Genomic DNA, 17,551 nt, shown 5'->3' on the forward strand with positions numbered 1-17,551 from the left:
AATTTTTTGACGTACTGAAATAAAGTAAGTTAGTAAATTTTTTTTTGACGTGCCCACCACCAAAGCAAAATCACGTCGTCCTCGTCAGACGACATTTTGAAAACTAATCATATTTCGTTTATTCTATAGTTTCATTGTTTGAGTTTCTTCAATATACAGATCAACGTGAAACTAGTTTCTGAAACCGATTGCATATAAAAAGTTTCGTGTTTATAATTTGTCTGGTGTGCGGCCCGCCTTATAATAGTGAAATATAAATACAAATACTGTAATGGTGTGGAGCCACTATCGTACCGTTACATTCTTAAAACTTATGATACCGCGATTTCGTTATACCTGATGAAGTGTTGAATATTACGTTGAGACTCAATTGGAATTCGATTGTGGTTTACATTTAATAGTGGAACTATCAAAATTATTTTTATATTATCATTTATAATATTATACTGGCATAATACAGCAATGATAAGTGGGTAACCGAAATATTTTTTGACGATTAAGTAGCTTCGTCCTATGTTGTACCATGTCTGTCAAGTCTGTCATGTCGCGAGTGTTGAACAAGTGAACTCGGTCCAAGTCTGGAAATTAGATCTAGAAATAGATCATGGTTATTAAGTAAATGATATTATAATCACAACGGCCATCCAGTAAACGATAAAAGGTACACGAGTATATGATACAACAGGTGACATAGGTACATATGTGATGGCATATCCCGGCTAAGCCCTTAGGTACATATATGATTATTGTTTTGCCGTATTCCTTAGGTTTGATCCAAAATGTCTTCTTGTTGTTGTTTAAGGTTCTCTAGCATGCATAGTTTTTTGGCTATATAAGTCAAATACGTGAGCTTGTAAACTGACGATTAGGCGAGTTAACTGTTAACTGATTAGGTAAGGTCGTGGAATCCGAAAGCTGTACACTTTTAGTTATTCCTATCTATATCCTATCTATTTAAATAATAAAATATGTTATGATAAATTGAAATGAGAAATAAAGTGAGTGAAACCGGATGGTTTTGATCATAAACGAAGCATCACATAATTATAATATATTAACTGCAGGGATGTTAAGCAATTTAATAAAATATAATTGATGTGCTTAAAATAATAACGACATTCTTTACCTAACTTTATTAATAAAGTCTATATAATAATTATGGATGCATCTGAGTCAGGTCCCAAATATTTTTCGATAAGTACTTTATTATCATATTAATATTTTCCCTCCCATTTCAACAGACTTAGGACTTAGTATGATCTATTTTGACCACAAAAAATGTGTTTTTACGATTTATCATTTATTACTATTATATATGTCATTTCGTTATTAGTTTGTTGCATTCATTGCATAAATTTCGAGTTTAAACAATGATTGTTATGCACCTATTGTAAACATTTGCATAAATACTTTGGACAGCTTTTGAGTGTACAATTTTCATAAAATGTATTGTTGACACCTGTTGTTATATAAACATTGAAAAATCTGAGGCCCAAGTAGTATACTGAATATACTGCATGCAATTAACTTCTGAGACCTAACTCAGATGCACCGATAATTATTAATATTATTTATATATCTTAGGACTAAGTTCAGATTTGCATGTGTTATTTATTTAGGCACTACGTTTTATAATTATAAATAAATATCATAAAGATATTCATGAGAACATACTATATTCTTTATCGAGGTATAAAGTATATATATTATACATAAGCATATAAAACTATATACATATGCTTATTGTTGGGTTAATGTTCTATTTTTGTGATGGATCCAAAGGATGAAAGTCCACACAGATTAATTATTGAACTGGAATCGAAAATTTCATTTTATATATTTTTATGAAATAATTAAACCACATATTATTTTATTATAATAACAATCTCACAGATATAATGATTGTCAATTATTAGATGGCACTTATTGTTATTTAACTATAGTCTATAACAGTAGTTTTCAACCTTTCTAACCACGCGGCACACTTCATCTTCTACAAAATTTTCGCGGCACACCAATCTATATAATATGTGAATCATATTTTATATATATACCTATATATACATATAAATACATACTAATAAAACTATTAATAGATTTTTCGCGACACACTTCAAAAGCGCTCACGGCACACCAGTGTGTGCCGGGAAACACCGGTTGAAAACCACTGGTCTATAATAATATAGTAATCCTATGTGTGATTCAGTAAAAACTCACTTGAACGACTTACTGTACCTACGTTAAAAATTCTAATTCTGATTTTTATTGCTAGTTTTTAATTTATATTGTTGTATAATTGTTAAGTGTATTCGTTTAATCTTTTTTTCTTTTGACTATGGTTATGGATTAATGGTTAGTGTACTAGCTATAATCCGTTACTTTTACTTTAGATCTTATACAACTAATATAGGTTATAGTCTATAGATATGTTTATAATATTTGATATTTTGACTAAAGAATAAATTATAATAATTCTACAATGGTTCAATGGCATTAGCCTACAGGTAGAAATATAGTACAATAAGAGTTGTAAATACTCTTTCGTTTCTTTACGAAGCCATGCGTAAATTGTAATATCATATTTTGGCCGTTTTGCGGATATAATTTAATGAATGAATGAAGGTAAGAAAATAAAATAAAATCACCGGTTATACTTTCAAATACAAAAATATATTTTTATTGGATCCATACAAATTTTTATAGTAATAATAATAATTTAAATGGAACAATTTAATAGAAACTTATTTCTATAATGATATGTATTATAGATACAACGTTTACTTATACAGATGTTAAGAGCACAAGTTATTTTTTATTTACAAGTATTGGTTGTAGGTGTTGTCTTATCATAAGTATTTTTTGTATAATACAATATAATATTATTATGTTAAACAATTAATACTTAAAGTTTATAACATTATAGGTACATAATTAGTGTAAAAACAGATACATAATATAATTATTTACTTATATTCTACCACTGTGGCACAATACTTACATAGTTTTAAGTGGTGAAATAATAATAATATAATGTAGAAAAATCAATGGTAACTTACTATAATAACACGCATGAGTATAATATACTGGGGTTCGTATTGAAGAAAACATACAAGATACAATAGTTATGTTTTCGAATGAAATTAATTTATATTTTATTTAATTTATCAAGAATTTCAGATTCCTCCGTTTAAATCATAAAAACAACCCTATCAGTCTTCTCGACATTGTCGAGTTTACGAATATTGTTCGAAACAAACTACTAATACATTATACAATACAATATTATGCAATACACTTACGGTGTGTATATTACACAGGAATCTTTCTACATACAATTAATAAATATTAATAGAGTAAAATATCTAACATGGGGTAAAAAAATCAATTTCTTTGTTCGACACGACAATTCCATAAAATATAGTAAAGCATACTAATACATTTAAAATAAATAATTTAAAAAATAATAATAATAATCCGCTTGGATTCGTCGTTCATTCTAGTATTTGTTGGTGATTTGTCTGATCCAGTCCAGGTAGTGAGATACCTTTACATAGACGCCGGGGACACCAGGCTGACCGCATCCCACGCCCCAGCTGACGATTCCGACTAAGTACCACGAACCGGCGCGCTCACAGACCAATGGACCACCACCGTCACCCTTTAAAGTATAATAAATCGTTGTTGATGAGATAAATTCAAGTGACTGAATACAAGTTTTTGTTGAAGAGCTTTTGTTTTTAATTACAATTATAACAATGGTTAAATTTAGGTATTTTTTTAAGACAAGAAAAGCAAAAAAAAAAGTAAAAAAAAAAAAATACGAATAATATTGATAGAAGTTGCGATGACGACCGCGACAATGTCAAAATATTTTTTATTGAAAACCTTATTGAGGATCCATACAAATTAACACATGGGGTATTTTACCTAACATGCTCATCTTAATTTATCGTTTATAATGCATTTCTTCAAATTAACGCTGATAAACGATATTGTATCATAATATTATTATATGTAACATTGTAAATTTGTATTTTGTAACCTAGGCAATGATTAATGTGTTTATGTATTAGAGATGTTTAAGACGTTTTTCTATCGACGTACCTTGCAAGCGTCTTTTCCTTCTTCTCCACCTGCACATAAGAAACCGTTGTGCAATTTGAAGTCGTACCCAAGGCGAGTTTGCTGCAATTGCGTTTCGCACTGGCGGTTAGAAATCACTGGAACGTCCACTTCCTATGTGCAAAAAAAAAAAAAATAAATAAATGGTTCACTGGTGTTACAATAAATGATTAATTCTTCTTTGACGTAATCGCCATACGCTCACGATTCTCGGTGTTGTCATTTACGCACAAAAAGTTACAATTTTACTTTTTTTTTGAATAAATTATGAAAATCATCGTTTCCTGTTTTAATATTATAATCATAATTTTCATTTCTAAATGTAATAGTATTTTCTATAGTATTAAAAGACTGAAAATCTTGTTTTCTAAGCCGATCGAGTATCTATGGATAGAATAAGGATTTTTCCGGCTTTTCTTATTAATATTGTGTGTATATATATATATTATAATATTATAGCCTATTGTGAATATTAAAAACATAAATTTTTTCCCAAAGAAATGTTATAAAAAAAAAAATTCGTATTAACACTAATACTGAGATTAGAATTTTGATATTTTCTACAATACGCAAAGCTTACTTTGAGGATATTTTGGTATTTTCCGTAATCGCCAAATGCGTCTTTGCCCCAGCCGGTCGTCCAGCACCGTTGTCCGGTGAAGTCAGAGAACGCGTCCGGCAAGCAGGCTGGGCTTACGTGTGGGTTTCGGGCAAAGTCGACTGGCTTGTCCATGCGGAGTATGGCCAGGTCATTGTACAACGTGCCTGCGTAGAACTCGCGGTGTATAACCATGTTGACAACGTCTGTTTCTACATACGGGTAGAATTCCACGTCATGGTTTACGTCCCATTCGCCCAGACGAACGCGCAAGTCTTGTTCATGGTATCTGTGTGTATAAATAAATAGGCAATAATCAATGATTAAAACACGTAATTGGATAACGGGTTGGCAAAATAAAATGTATAATTTAACGTTATTGAAACTCACGTCTTGATGCAGTGGGCGGCAGTGAGCACGTGCAACGAATCGATCAGGGTACCGCCACAGACGTATACGCTTTCCTGAGGGTCCTTCTTGAGGATGGCCACTTGCCACGGGTATTCACCTGTGCACAAAAACATCATTCAGTGAGTACAAATAATGTAATTAAGTTATTATATAATAACCTACACTTGGTAACGTTAGATTTAACACGTATACTATTATCGATTATACTATTATCGATTTATGTATAATTTTAAAATAGGTTTTAGTTGTAGTGCCACTCACCGAACTCGCTATCTCCGTCCACGTATGCCGGTGTCTTGATCCTTCCGGTGATTCCGTGTGTGTTCCTCTTACCGCACTGTCCGGCGCTGACGTAGTTGGAAGACGAACCTGAGTGGATGGGCGGTGCGGGCGGTCGTCTGCAGCAAACTTGTCTGGGTCCGCAACGGCCGCTAGCCGAATACGATGACTGACGCTATATACACACACACATACACATATTGTCCGTTTGAGTATATGACTATACGTTTTGAGCGGTGTCAATTACGACGATGACATAATGTTATAAAATGTTATTGTTATTTGAATGTGTGTTATAATTAGACAATTTTCGTATGTCCAAAACGGTTAATAAAGTGATGTTTTGTAATGTGTTTAGTGTGATCCAGGTCAAATGAGAGGCGTTGGACCGAGTAGCACAACGAGTTAAGCGAGTGTAAAAAAAGTATAAAAGAACAATGTGTTTAGTGACTAGTGTCTAATTTTGATTCGAAATATAAATATTTTTGGACCAAAACAAAAGGCGTATCTATTATAAAATTCTAATTTGAGTGCTTATCGTTTCATTTTGTTAATAATTAATGACTTCGGGATGGTATTATTCTTATAATTTGATGTTATTGCAGTGGTTATCATCGGTCAATTCCCCATTTGAAGCGTGTAAATATATTGTATGTACATCTAAACATTTAGTTAGAATATTTTATTATTATACGATCGATCGTTTGCGTCGACGAATCAAGATCGCAAGCAATTTGTTGTTCCAAACATCTGTAGTTTTTAGCGATTAGTGTTATATATAGCTGGGTGGTAGAGCCAAGTCAAATAGAATATGCGAATTAGGGACGAGAATTTTTTCGTACATTAGTTAAACTTCTCGACAGAAGGTGTACGATTTTTTTTTTTTTTGAAAATTATGTGGTTATACAGCATTTTTGAATTCATATTACACATATGCATTTTTGTATTAAATAGGGGCTCTCGAAGACGTTTTTCTTGTTTTCAAAAAACAGACCTGCAGGCATAAACTTGAACTTTTGGTAAATGTGCCATTAGATACTAACACTTTGACTCCATTTGACTTTGTTCCGTTCACCGAGACGATTGGAACATTGATTTCGTACCACCACGTGTTAGTGTTGGTAGGAACCCAACATTGTTATGCTTTAACTGTCTCACCTCTTCCACATCTCTTTTGTGCCGTTGGCCGCCACCTACGAACTTAACGGACCCCGTGGACTGACGGTCGTTGGGAAAAGATACTTTTGGACTACCCGCGGCGCCGAACGACGACGATTCGTCATGGCTATTGTACCCACCGTTGTTGTTACCATTGTTATTACTACCGGTTATGTTTGAACTTCTATAGTAGGAGTCCGAATCGAAATCGTCGTGCTGCTGGCCGTAATAATCACCGGGAGCTGATGAACCATAATCACCTGGACCTGATGAACCATAATCACCCTGGTTGTCATATTCTTCGTTTCTGTACGAGTGATAATCGGGTGCATAACCACCATTACTATAACCATTACTTTCATAACCTCCGTCATAACTGCCCCCTCCGTATCCACCACCGTAATATGGTTTGGAATGATAGAATGGTTTGGGTGGGCCGTGATATGAAGGGCTGCCGTGATAGTATGGAGGTGGTGGAGGTGGAGGTTGCACGTGGTAATGGTTGTGTTGATGAAGGTATGAAGGAGGGTACTCGTGGTGCCCATAACCACCACCGTAATAGTGTGGTGATTTGAGTTTATGCACGATATCACCGACTTTGTGTACTAGACCCGCGTTGGGTGTCACGTGTAGGTTCACCCAGGGCTTGACAATTTTCTCTCCGTATTCGTCTTTGCTGACTTGTAACGATAATAGTGGATTAACGCTGACCAAGCCCAGGTTAAGGCCGTTACCACCTCCCAGGGAATGACCATACGGGTTTACCGAGGGATTGGGACCATAGGGGCTGATTGGATAGGGGGAACCGCCGCCACCGCCGCCGGAAGGTAGTCCAAAAGATACTCCAAATGTGGGTCGGACTTTGACGCCGGAACTTCCGGTGTCGTCAGAGTCCTCGTTCACGGCTCCGCCTCCTCCTGAACTGCCCCCGAGTAGACCCCCGAATTTTCGCTGTAAACACATATACACACCACCCGATCAAACCTATAATGCTGCCCTATAGCTGTCAGATATCATCGTAAGATCGGATATATATTCGTTTCAGTGTATCGTTTTTCAGGTGTAAGCACATAATCGCGAAATATTTGTATATTTGCATCTTTTTTCAAACTATTTTGGTCCAGTTAAGATGAATAAGTAAGTTTTCATGAGTTATAACAAATGTTAGTTGATGTACAATACATGGGAATTGTTATATTTATATTTTTATTATAGTTGTTATTGTTATTGTTTTGTGATCAGAATTCAATCGTGCTATTATACGAAAAGTATATTTGCTATGTATGTAATCTATGAAACTAAAAGTGAATAATTTCTTAAATCATATTCATACCACGGAAAAAATCATCAGCGTTCATTGACCGTTTGTGTAGAGTGAAATTTAATGGAATAAAATGTTAACACAAAATAAAATGTAACGTACGTATGTATATTGCGTATTACGTCATTCAATATTAACATAACAAACGTTGAGAATTAGAAGACGCGTTCGGTCTTTCTCTCGGCCATTATCGTGTAGTATACATACTTGTCTTTGTCAATAAAATTTTTTAGTTTTCCCATTTCGTAATTTATTCGTGTAAAAACTCTACAATGCGTAGAGACAAGTTTACTATGTAGACGAACAATATTATTGCATACTAGAGCAGACTACACACAAATGTTATATGTGCAATATTATTTACTTCAATGACTATTGAAATATTATCTATTCAAAAAACTGACAAGTTACTTGGTTACCGTTTGTGTGTTATTATAGTGTTTGGACGTAGAAAATTTCGTCAAATACGACCTATTTATGTAGGTATATATAAATATATATATGTATTTATTGTGTGTTGTGGATTGTAATAGTACTGTAGATACGTACATACGTAAATTCAGATCAGACGCAGGGAAAAATAGTTTTCATATTCTTCATGATATTATACACATTGGCGTTTCGCAACACTTCCGAACGGAAGTAATATTTTTTTTTTTTTGGCGTTTTCCTTTTCTTTTTTCCGAGTCTACGGTTTATCATCGTTATTGTTTGTATAAATATTTAGTTAGGTATGCGTAGTTAGCAATATTCAATTCATTCCTTACTTTTTTTATGCTAGTAAATGTAAACCCGTTAGTCAATCGTATAATGTATCGAGTGAGTATGTTGTGATCAAGTGTGTCAAGCGTTAAAAGTTTTTATATCATATCGACTACTGGAAATTTGAATTACGTTAATTTACAATAGTGATTAATTAAAATCCATTTATACGACCTTTCATCATTAATAAATAATAATTATTATGATAACCATACGATTTTAATTGTTTTCGTTGACAATAATACGTATAAAACATTTTGTTTTTACATATTAATGCGTGTCAAGGATTCGTGTCAATAGCAAACAAAACAGTCCGAGACAAAGTCATATAAATGCGGCGTATAGAAACGTGACTCAAACCTCCAGTGGCTACGATTCGAAAAGTTTTGCAAACATTAAGTACAAAGTGCCATTTGGTATGAAGTATAAGTGTGTGTGTGTGTGTTTGTTAGTTTTTGGCGCACATGAATCTAATTGCACTTACGCCATCGGTGTGGTCGTCGTCGTATGGAATCTCCACGTTATATCCGTTGCTGATTAAGTCGTCCACCGAAGTAGGTCTTTCGAGGTACCGCTAAAAAGTCCAGTTTCAAACGTTATATAAGTCACAGCGGCATCGCATGTAGTGTCATATGTTCAAAAGTATCGCACCGTATATAGGTAATATATTTATGTATAGTGGCTTATAATAATGTATGATATAGTCTAATAGAGTAATGTAATATTTCGTCGTATAATAATATATTATGTAAATCGTAAGATATTTTACTACATGTAGTATGTTGATATAGTAAAACATTATCCACAGGTTTGTCCTCGAATGTCGTAAAATTATTTTGATTTAAGGGTAGTTTTGAGTTGAGAGGGTAGGGGTATGCACTTACCGGTTCTGCGTCTTGTTTGCTCTGCGGGGCGTCCCTGCGCCGGCGTGCCTTGGCCTGCTTGTCGGTGGCCACGTCAGCGGTCGGTTTGTGGTGCGACACGATGGTACCATTGCCGTCAGTGACTACCACCTCATCTAGCCCGATGGCTTCGATGTCGGTCTTGCCTTGTTGGTGTAAGTTCCTCGGGTCGATACCCGCGATACCGTCCTCCTTGCGAGCGACTTCATGCGGCAGACACTGATCGTACGGTACGCAATAACATCCGTAGTTGTCAGCTCTTGGCGTTTCGTAGGACGGGTACCGGTCACCGGCGTATGGTCCGTTTAAGGAATCTGTACAAGCGAAATCACACGTCAGATATAGGGATACAATATCACGCACGAACGTAGTGGCGCACTGTCGTTGGTGGTGAGTAGAGGGGAGGGATCTAATAATTTTTGGACATTTTTTTTATTTTTATTTTTATTTTTTTTTTGTTTTGGTCAGTTAATGTGTGAATACGCCACTGTACGTGATGGGTAACGGGCCGACTATTACTTGACTGTGGTGGTGCGTTGATGTTGAGCTGTTTTTTGTAAAGTGGGCCACCCGGAGTTTCGTAGTTGTCGAAGCTGCCGCCGTAGCTGTTGGACAAGGTGCTGCTTTGACCGTACAATGATGGAGAACCGTCGCTGCCTCCGTAAAGCGAGCCACCGATTGGGCCACTGATTGGCCCGAATCCCGAGTCAACGACAGACGACGCGGCTTTGATTCCGTCTACGCCGTCGCTGTGGTGGTAGTGATGGTGGACGTGCTGCTGTAGGCCGCCGGCCGGCAAGGTTACGGAGGGCACGCCGCTCACGATTGGTTGCTTGGGCCGGTAGGACTCTGCGGCTTCGGATTCGAACACCTGTGGAGGTCGGCTGCTGATGCCGTACACAGGGCCGGGTCGGTTACGTATAGGTGGGCCGACGCCGAACGAAGACGGGCCGCCGCTGCCGTACGATGACGGTGGGCCGTTACCGTACGACGACGATGGGCCGCTACCATAAGAGGACGAACTTCCAGGGTATGGGACGGGACGTGGTGGGCCGTATCCGACGGATGACAGCGGTGATCCGGTCGACTTGACTGGTATGGCGGCGATGGGACGTCCAACCGGTTTCAGCGACACGGGCTGCGCGTAAATCAAATCCTGAGGACCGATATACCGTTTGGGTTCTACCAACTCGTCGTCGTCGCACTGAAAACGATTTTTTTTCTCAACGTGACATATCATAACTATATTATATTGTACGTCTAAAGTTCAAGCCAAAGTCAGATTATATAAAGTTTATAGTTGACATGTACGAGTATAAAACATGGATTTGTGTATGCGATATAAAGCATCAAAATATGTGATATAATTCGTATTATGTGATAGTCCCCGTAGTTTACTTGTAGATATCTATTTGGTATGTGCTTATCGATATCGCCTCGTATTTAATTAAATTAATTACCTCCATCAGACCCAAGCCGCAAAGTCTGTCTCTGATGAGATGTCTTCCCTGCGTGTCCGTGCTGTTGGCGGGCGACACTTCGACTTCTTGGCTTCCGTCGTCGTTGGACGCCGAATACGAATCTATCGACTTGCTTTCACGGTCCGCGGCTACTCCGGAGTCCGAGGATGTAACGCTCTGCTCTTTGTTTTTAGCCTTGTCCTTGCCCCATGACCATTCCTCCGTAGTCGTCGCGTGCACGACGAGCGCGACCAATAGGAACGAGCCCGTTACTAAAAATCTCATGATGCTGTTGCTATTTATTGTCGCTGAACTGCGAATCAAACGGGGAAAAACATCTTTAGTATATTAGTACAAACAACAAATTACAAACGTAATCTAACGATTATCTACATAAAATAATAGAAAACACCAACATTATATTTATCTAGATAAAAACAAACAATTTAATAGTTACATTAATCGTAAACTAGCATTTTTTCTATAAATATAATAATATATGTATAAGTCAACAATTTTACATCACTTACAAACATGCATTAAAACGTGTTATACCATTTACAGGTTTTACGGAGAATATTATACACTACAAGATAAATAAAGTAAGAAACATAACAAAACTAAATGCTTAAAGAATATGAAAATAAAATCGAATAAATTAAGTAGCCCATTGGTAATATGCTAGGTATACAATATACAATGTATATAAAATCTTGTCTCAAAAAGGATATATTTAAATTTATATATAAAACAATAAATTATTTTGATATTACATGATTATCCAGATGATGTTTAACAGTGATTTGGGACTGCTATTTTGTTATTATTTTATTTGTGTATTATAAATTATAATTGCACTAGTCAGACGCCACCCGCCGGTATAGACTTTTATCTATTATCGTTATGGTAAAAGCACATAATAATATAATATTATGTACATGTTTCAGTTATTAAGGGCATCTGTTCATCAATATTAAAATATTACAATCCTGCTGCGTCGGGCAAACTGTAATGACTCTGTACAAAAACGTTTGGGCGACGTATTTCGTAACGGCGCATTCATACAGTTTCGAATAACAATGAAAAAAACAGATTTAAAACCAACTTGGCATGCACATGGTATGCACGTTTTATGCAGTGAAGTAATGTGGTTAGTTATATTTTGACGGATCTACAATGGCTGTGATAATGTGATCGACAATGCGATTGGCGTACTATATATCATGATATTATGTTAAAACGTTATAATATGTGAATGCGGCGATCTATTGTTTGGCGTAAAAAAAAAATGTAATAAAAATGGTAAAGATTTCAAAACGACCAATGCCAGACGTTATAATTTATATAAATACATTGTGTATACTGTATATTGACATGTTGTATAATATATAATAGAACGGAATAATAATAGTAATAATTGCAACGTGCGAGTAAAATCGAAAACAATTTCATAACGATGTGTTGCGCGTCGTCTACATGTCGTTAAATAATATATGCATGTAAATAATATAAATCCGAGCCACCGAGGTCATTAATGTCTTGCCTGGAAATACCCGAGAGTGATCTCAAACCGCTTTCCATAAAGGGGCAAGCAGTGCGAATAAAATGTCTATTGGAAATAAAATCTTATTTTGTATTTTGGAAAAAAAAAAACATATTAATCGATGTAGGTTTGGGGAAAACGGACCGTGGCCAATTATAATATGGCTTATGATTACCTATGATATGTAGGTACTTACAATAATATAATTGAATTTTCTCAAAAAAATTAATAAAAAAAATATCTTTATATCAACAAGTGTCCATCGTATAGTGTAGGTAACGCGCTAATGTTTCGATTCGACTGTATCAAACTCTTTCCATTCCGATCACGCGCGGGCGGACGGTTATATTCAAAGACTGCGTGCCGTGGCGCGAGTGCGTGCGTGCATTTATTGTAATAACGTTGCGCCGTCGAACAAAGTGAAAGTGAACAGAGTCCGAAACGCTTTCACTTTCCGTCGCCCACCGGATTCGGTTTTTTCCGCCGCTGTTCCCACATACGCGCTCAATGCCACGACGTGCCGTCGACCTTGAAAGCGGGTATTATCATTATTATGTCATAAGCCGCCAAAGAAAACGAGCGACACAGAAATGCGATTCGGATTCCGAGCAAATGATGACGGCTTACACGCGATGGGTATTGATGAACAAGCGCCGGAATCGTTGTTCAATAGGGGTAGATTTTTTTATCGTGTGCGTGCGTGGGCGCAGTGGTGGGACGAGGTAAAGTATTAGCGACACGTGAAAACAATGGTTCGCTAATTTTACGTTTTTCTCCCCGTGTAGGTATACCTATACCTACCTACGCGCCATGTGATAATGACGACACCTGTCACGTAACACAATCGACGACGTGCGGTATGGATGTTACTCGTCTCGCCGAGGTCAACGGTATCACAATATAATACATAATACACCTTAATACACCATATAGGTAGGTTCGCGAATAATATTATATATTATAACGACGTTGATGTATTCATTTTTGCGATGACGGCATTCGCGAAAACAATCGTCATTCGTTTGCGCGTGTATTACATATTATACAGATGTATATGTACCCAAATTGCATTTTTATGTCTACCTACGCGCACACGCCGGCCCGCCGTTTTATGCGCGACTATTACGATATTATATATATACGTATATGAGTCACAGAAAGCGAAATTTCCAATATTATGTAACGACAAAATGTACGTGTGTACCTACAACACTTGTAAAAGTTTTCAGGGTTGTCGATCATTATTTATTTATTTATTTTTTAATTACACCGTATTCTTACACCGCCGTTGAGGTAATTTCAACGGGAATCGTTTAAGTCGTCTCATTTACACGAGACGTTAGAAATAAGTGCGTTGTGCTTTATTGCATGTACCTACGTTATGACGACCGAAATGTCCGAATGGTCCGGACGACGCTCGAAACCTGCTGTAGCACGGAGACGATAGACACCTTCTTAAATGTTTAACGATTACTGCTAGCGACGAACCAAACGTTCGAATCGCAGTAAAAACCCAATAATAAGAAAAGCACAGCACACGAGTAGACTAAAAGTAATTTTTTTCATTTTGAAGTCAACGTTTGATATATTTTATAAAGATTTTAAATTGTTATTATTAACGACATTTGCCCTCTTTGCGTTCACCAAAAAAAAAAAAAAAATCCAAAAACATTTTTACTCTATGACGAAATAATATAATGCGTATTTTCGATCGGGACGTCGGATAAAAATTTCATCTACATCCTCGGTTTCTCAGTTTTCAAACAGTCACAAGGCGCGCTTTCGAAAAACGTGTTCTTATTATACGATCGAAACAGTGAGCACGCGATTCACCCGTACGTCTTACAATAATATTTAAATTGCGTAATATTAATGTTACATGTACGGGTCACATGTACCCGTTAGATGTGCGCGGAAAGGGTGGTTTATGCCATAGACACGTTTTCCTCGTGAGCCGTGGCTGTTGTCGGAGCTGAGTTCCGAGAAATTCAGGTCTTATATAATAACGTTGAAATGTGATGTATTTGAGGAGAGATGGCTAAGCACCACTACTAGAATAAATGCCATACTACAATAATAATAAAAAAATTGCCTACACACATACATACATACATTATTATAATATTAAGTAATAAACTTGGACCGTGGACAGAAATTGTATTTCCCTTATCCGTAAGTATATATGACTACCAATAATGTTTTTAATCTATCAACTCTGCGCTACGGGTCGTCATAGTTAATAAGCGTTTTGTTATGTTATACTAATTATTTTTTACGACGATATACCTACTGTTCCCGAAATTATGAAAAATATGTCTGGTCGTAGGCCGTCGACAGAGGCTGATTTATCTTCGACACTCGAAGCGACCAAATTTTGCATCCTCCCTCAAACCGAGAACTACGCCCCTTGTTCAATTATTCAGTTTACTCAATGCTTCAAAGCATACAGTGCTTAGTGAATAAACACGAGCTTAATAATATGTATTTATTATATTTTATACAGATACGGTATAATAATGACGTATACTGTTTGCTGTTATACAAATATACCAAATAGAGTAATAATAATAAGAATAATCAAAACAATGGAAAATAATCACGTCTGGTTAACGAAGATTTTACGTAATGCGAAATATAATAATAACAGTTTGAGAAATCCAAATATTGTGTCAGCAGCATCAGCCCACGCACGGCACGATGCGGACGTCCGGAACTGGACGTGCGCGGCCCACACCACTATGATACACATATTATCTACACCAATAAACGCGTCGAGGAGTGAAGATCGTGATAGAGAGAGCTAGAAGAGAGAGAACGAGAGAAAAATGATTTAAAAGCGGAAAAAGAATTGTGTATGAAGATTGCTATAACTTATAAGTCTACGGCTCATCACGAGAGAGGGTTATCGGCGTGCGTTGTCCGAACGGAGAAAGTGGATAATTATAATATTATACTCCTATTACCTACGGTATCGATGACCTCGGCGGCGACTACATCATTATATATTCTGTATTACATTATAATAACGATTATGCTTTATTTTTGTTATGAATTACTTAACGGACTCAATACCTCTACACGGTAGCAAATAAAAATATTATTATATTAGACTTGGTGGTTTTACGTAATATCGTTTATCGTGTCCGTTACCTCGTCATTTCCTCGTCCAACCGCTTTATTATGATAATACAATTATTAATAATGGTATTCTGTAATAATCTCACCGCAGACCAGAAGGCAAACCAAATGAACGTATATCGCGTTAATAAATTTGATAAAGTAGGTGGTAAAACTATAAACGGTGAGGTATCCCGCTGACCTTTGAAACATTTTAAGGGTGGCAAAATATTTTCGGCGTAAATGCCAATGTATTTGGATACAGAGGATTTAAATAAAATTTATTTTGCTATCACTAATGAAATACAAATTTCAGTATATTAACCAACAACATTTAAGAAGCATAATGACGAATTTAAATGTATTATAATTTGTAATAACTAAAGTGTATATGGTTTATTAATATAATTCATCAATTGAATTTTATTTATGAAAAATGAATTCAAATTTAAGATAAACACCGCTACGAAGCCGTCATTCCGATACTAAAATTATATTTAATTAGCTTTTTTGTCATTTTTATTATTATTTAGTAGCAGTAGTAATAGTAGTATAGTATAATATTATATTATTTAATAATTATTATTATATAATAACGAGGACATGTATTTAAATTACAATTCGATTACTCGAACTTAGAATGCTATGTTAAGAATCAAAATAAAATGTACTCCTAATTAATAACCTCAACACCATATTATTTAATGAAATTAATAAAAAATTATAATGGTTCTAAAATAATGTCAAGAATTTAAGCATTTAAAATGAAGTGTATACAAATATAATAATTATTTTAAAATAAATTAAATAACACAGTTTTTTTTTAACGACGTATTATTATTTTTTTAATTTCGATTTTTGCTGTCAAATTTAAATAGGATAAATGAGTAATCTGAAATATTTTAATTTAAATTATTAGACAACACATTAATAATATTTAAATTTAAATTATTATTTTAGTGATGTAAAATCAATTGATTAATTTAATTTAATTTGATAAAATCGCGTTGTAAGAAATTAGTTTTATTAATATTTTGAAATTGAAAATTAAGGAACTCCCTAGTGCATACATTATAATTATCAACTTATAAATCAAAAATAAATCAAAGATTACTTACGTCGCAAAATGAGCGAACTCTAACAAATACGAATCGAAGCCAAATTTAAAAAACGAAACGAAAATTAAAATCAAAAGTTAAATAGAAGAAAATATTACCTTTTCAGTATATCCAATGCGCTGTTGGGACGTTCGTGACAGAATAAAGGTATGGTAGAGACGTAAGTTCGACAGTGTTTAGTCTCTTCACTTGGACGGCCGTAATATACTTTCTCCAACGATCACAGACTGACCTGGGATTACGGTAACAGCCGGATTTATTATGTATTTTTTCCGTCCCTACTATTTTCGTTTTCAAGACGCATCCGGCCACCTTCTATCACCGCGTGTATACCTATACAAATACAATAATGCATAATAATATTCGCCCCCACCGGTCAACACAACGGATACTGTACAACAGTATAGGTAGTAAGGCACGCCGAAAAAACAACAACAAACCGGCTAAGGCCGTTCACTCTCCGCCGCGGAAAAAACCGATTCTTCGCAACAATCAATGCCATTTGTCTGCTGCTAGCGCGGCAACGGCGGTGGACAAACCGTATTGCAGGCTGCAGCGGCGGCGCTCGTTCCCGGAAACCGTCAAGGCTCTTGTCAGGTAAAACAGCCACGGTTGTTTCTCAAACAGACCGGTAAACCGGATCTATGTTCTGTGATGCAAATCTATTGTTTTCACCGGATCTTAATAGTCATCATCGACTGCCCTATGACGTTATTAGATGGGTAACTAATGCACATAATTATATACCTATCTACTGTAT

General features: G+C 35.8%; 1 protein-coding gene across 2 annotated transcripts; it reads right to left on the reverse strand.

Annotated features, from left to right (window-relative positions):
• Nucleotides 1-2,732: 2,732 nt before the first annotated feature.
• Nucleotides 2,733-17,041, reverse strand: LOC113554805 (collagen alpha-1(III) chain). Of its 2 annotated transcripts, none has more exons than XM_026958849.2 (10): nt 16,890-17,041; nt 11,014-11,326; nt 10,073-10,757; nt 9,536-9,867; nt 6,569-7,519; nt 5,393-5,585; nt 5,111-5,228; nt 4,703-5,009; nt 4,105-4,236; nt 2,733-3,658 (listed from the first exon to the last, which is right to left on the reverse strand). In XM_026958849.2, the coding sequence occupies exons 2-10, from the start codon at nt 11,296-11,298 to the stop codon at nt 3,497-3,499; spliced, it is 3,165 nt and encodes a 1,054-aa protein (XP_026814650.1). In that variant the 5' UTR covers nt 11,299-11,326; nt 16,890-17,041; the 3' UTR covers nt 2,733-3,496. The 2 variants fall into 2 exon arrangements, with proteins under 2 accessions (XP_026814650.1, XP_026814651.1); XM_026958850.2 differs by lacking the exon at nt 6,569-7,519 and adding an exon at nt 9,136-9,225 and having other exon boundaries at nt 2,738-3,658.
• Between the last annotated feature and the right edge of the window lie 510 nt (nt 17,042-17,551).

The sequence above is a fragment of the Rhopalosiphum maidis genome, chromosome 2 (assembly GCF_003676215.2).
Source record: "Rhopalosiphum maidis isolate BTI-1 chromosome 2, ASM367621v3, whole genome shotgun sequence".
Classification (NCBI taxonomy): Eukaryota; Metazoa; Arthropoda; class Insecta; order Hemiptera; family Aphididae; genus Rhopalosiphum; species Rhopalosiphum maidis.

Coding starts and splice junctions, on each gene's coding strand:
- LOC113554805 (XM_026958849.2), bottom strand. CDS start 11,298: ATGAGATTTTTAGTAACGGGCTCGTTCCTATTGGTCGCGCTCGTCGTG. Junction 9,868..10,072: donor CAACGCACCACCACAGTCAA/GTAATAGTCGGC, acceptor TCGCTTGTACAG/ATTCCTTAAACGGACCATAC. Junction 5,586..6,568: donor ACAAAAGAGATGTGGAAGAG/GTGAGACAGTTA, acceptor GTGTGTATATAG/CGTCAGTCATCGTATTCGGC.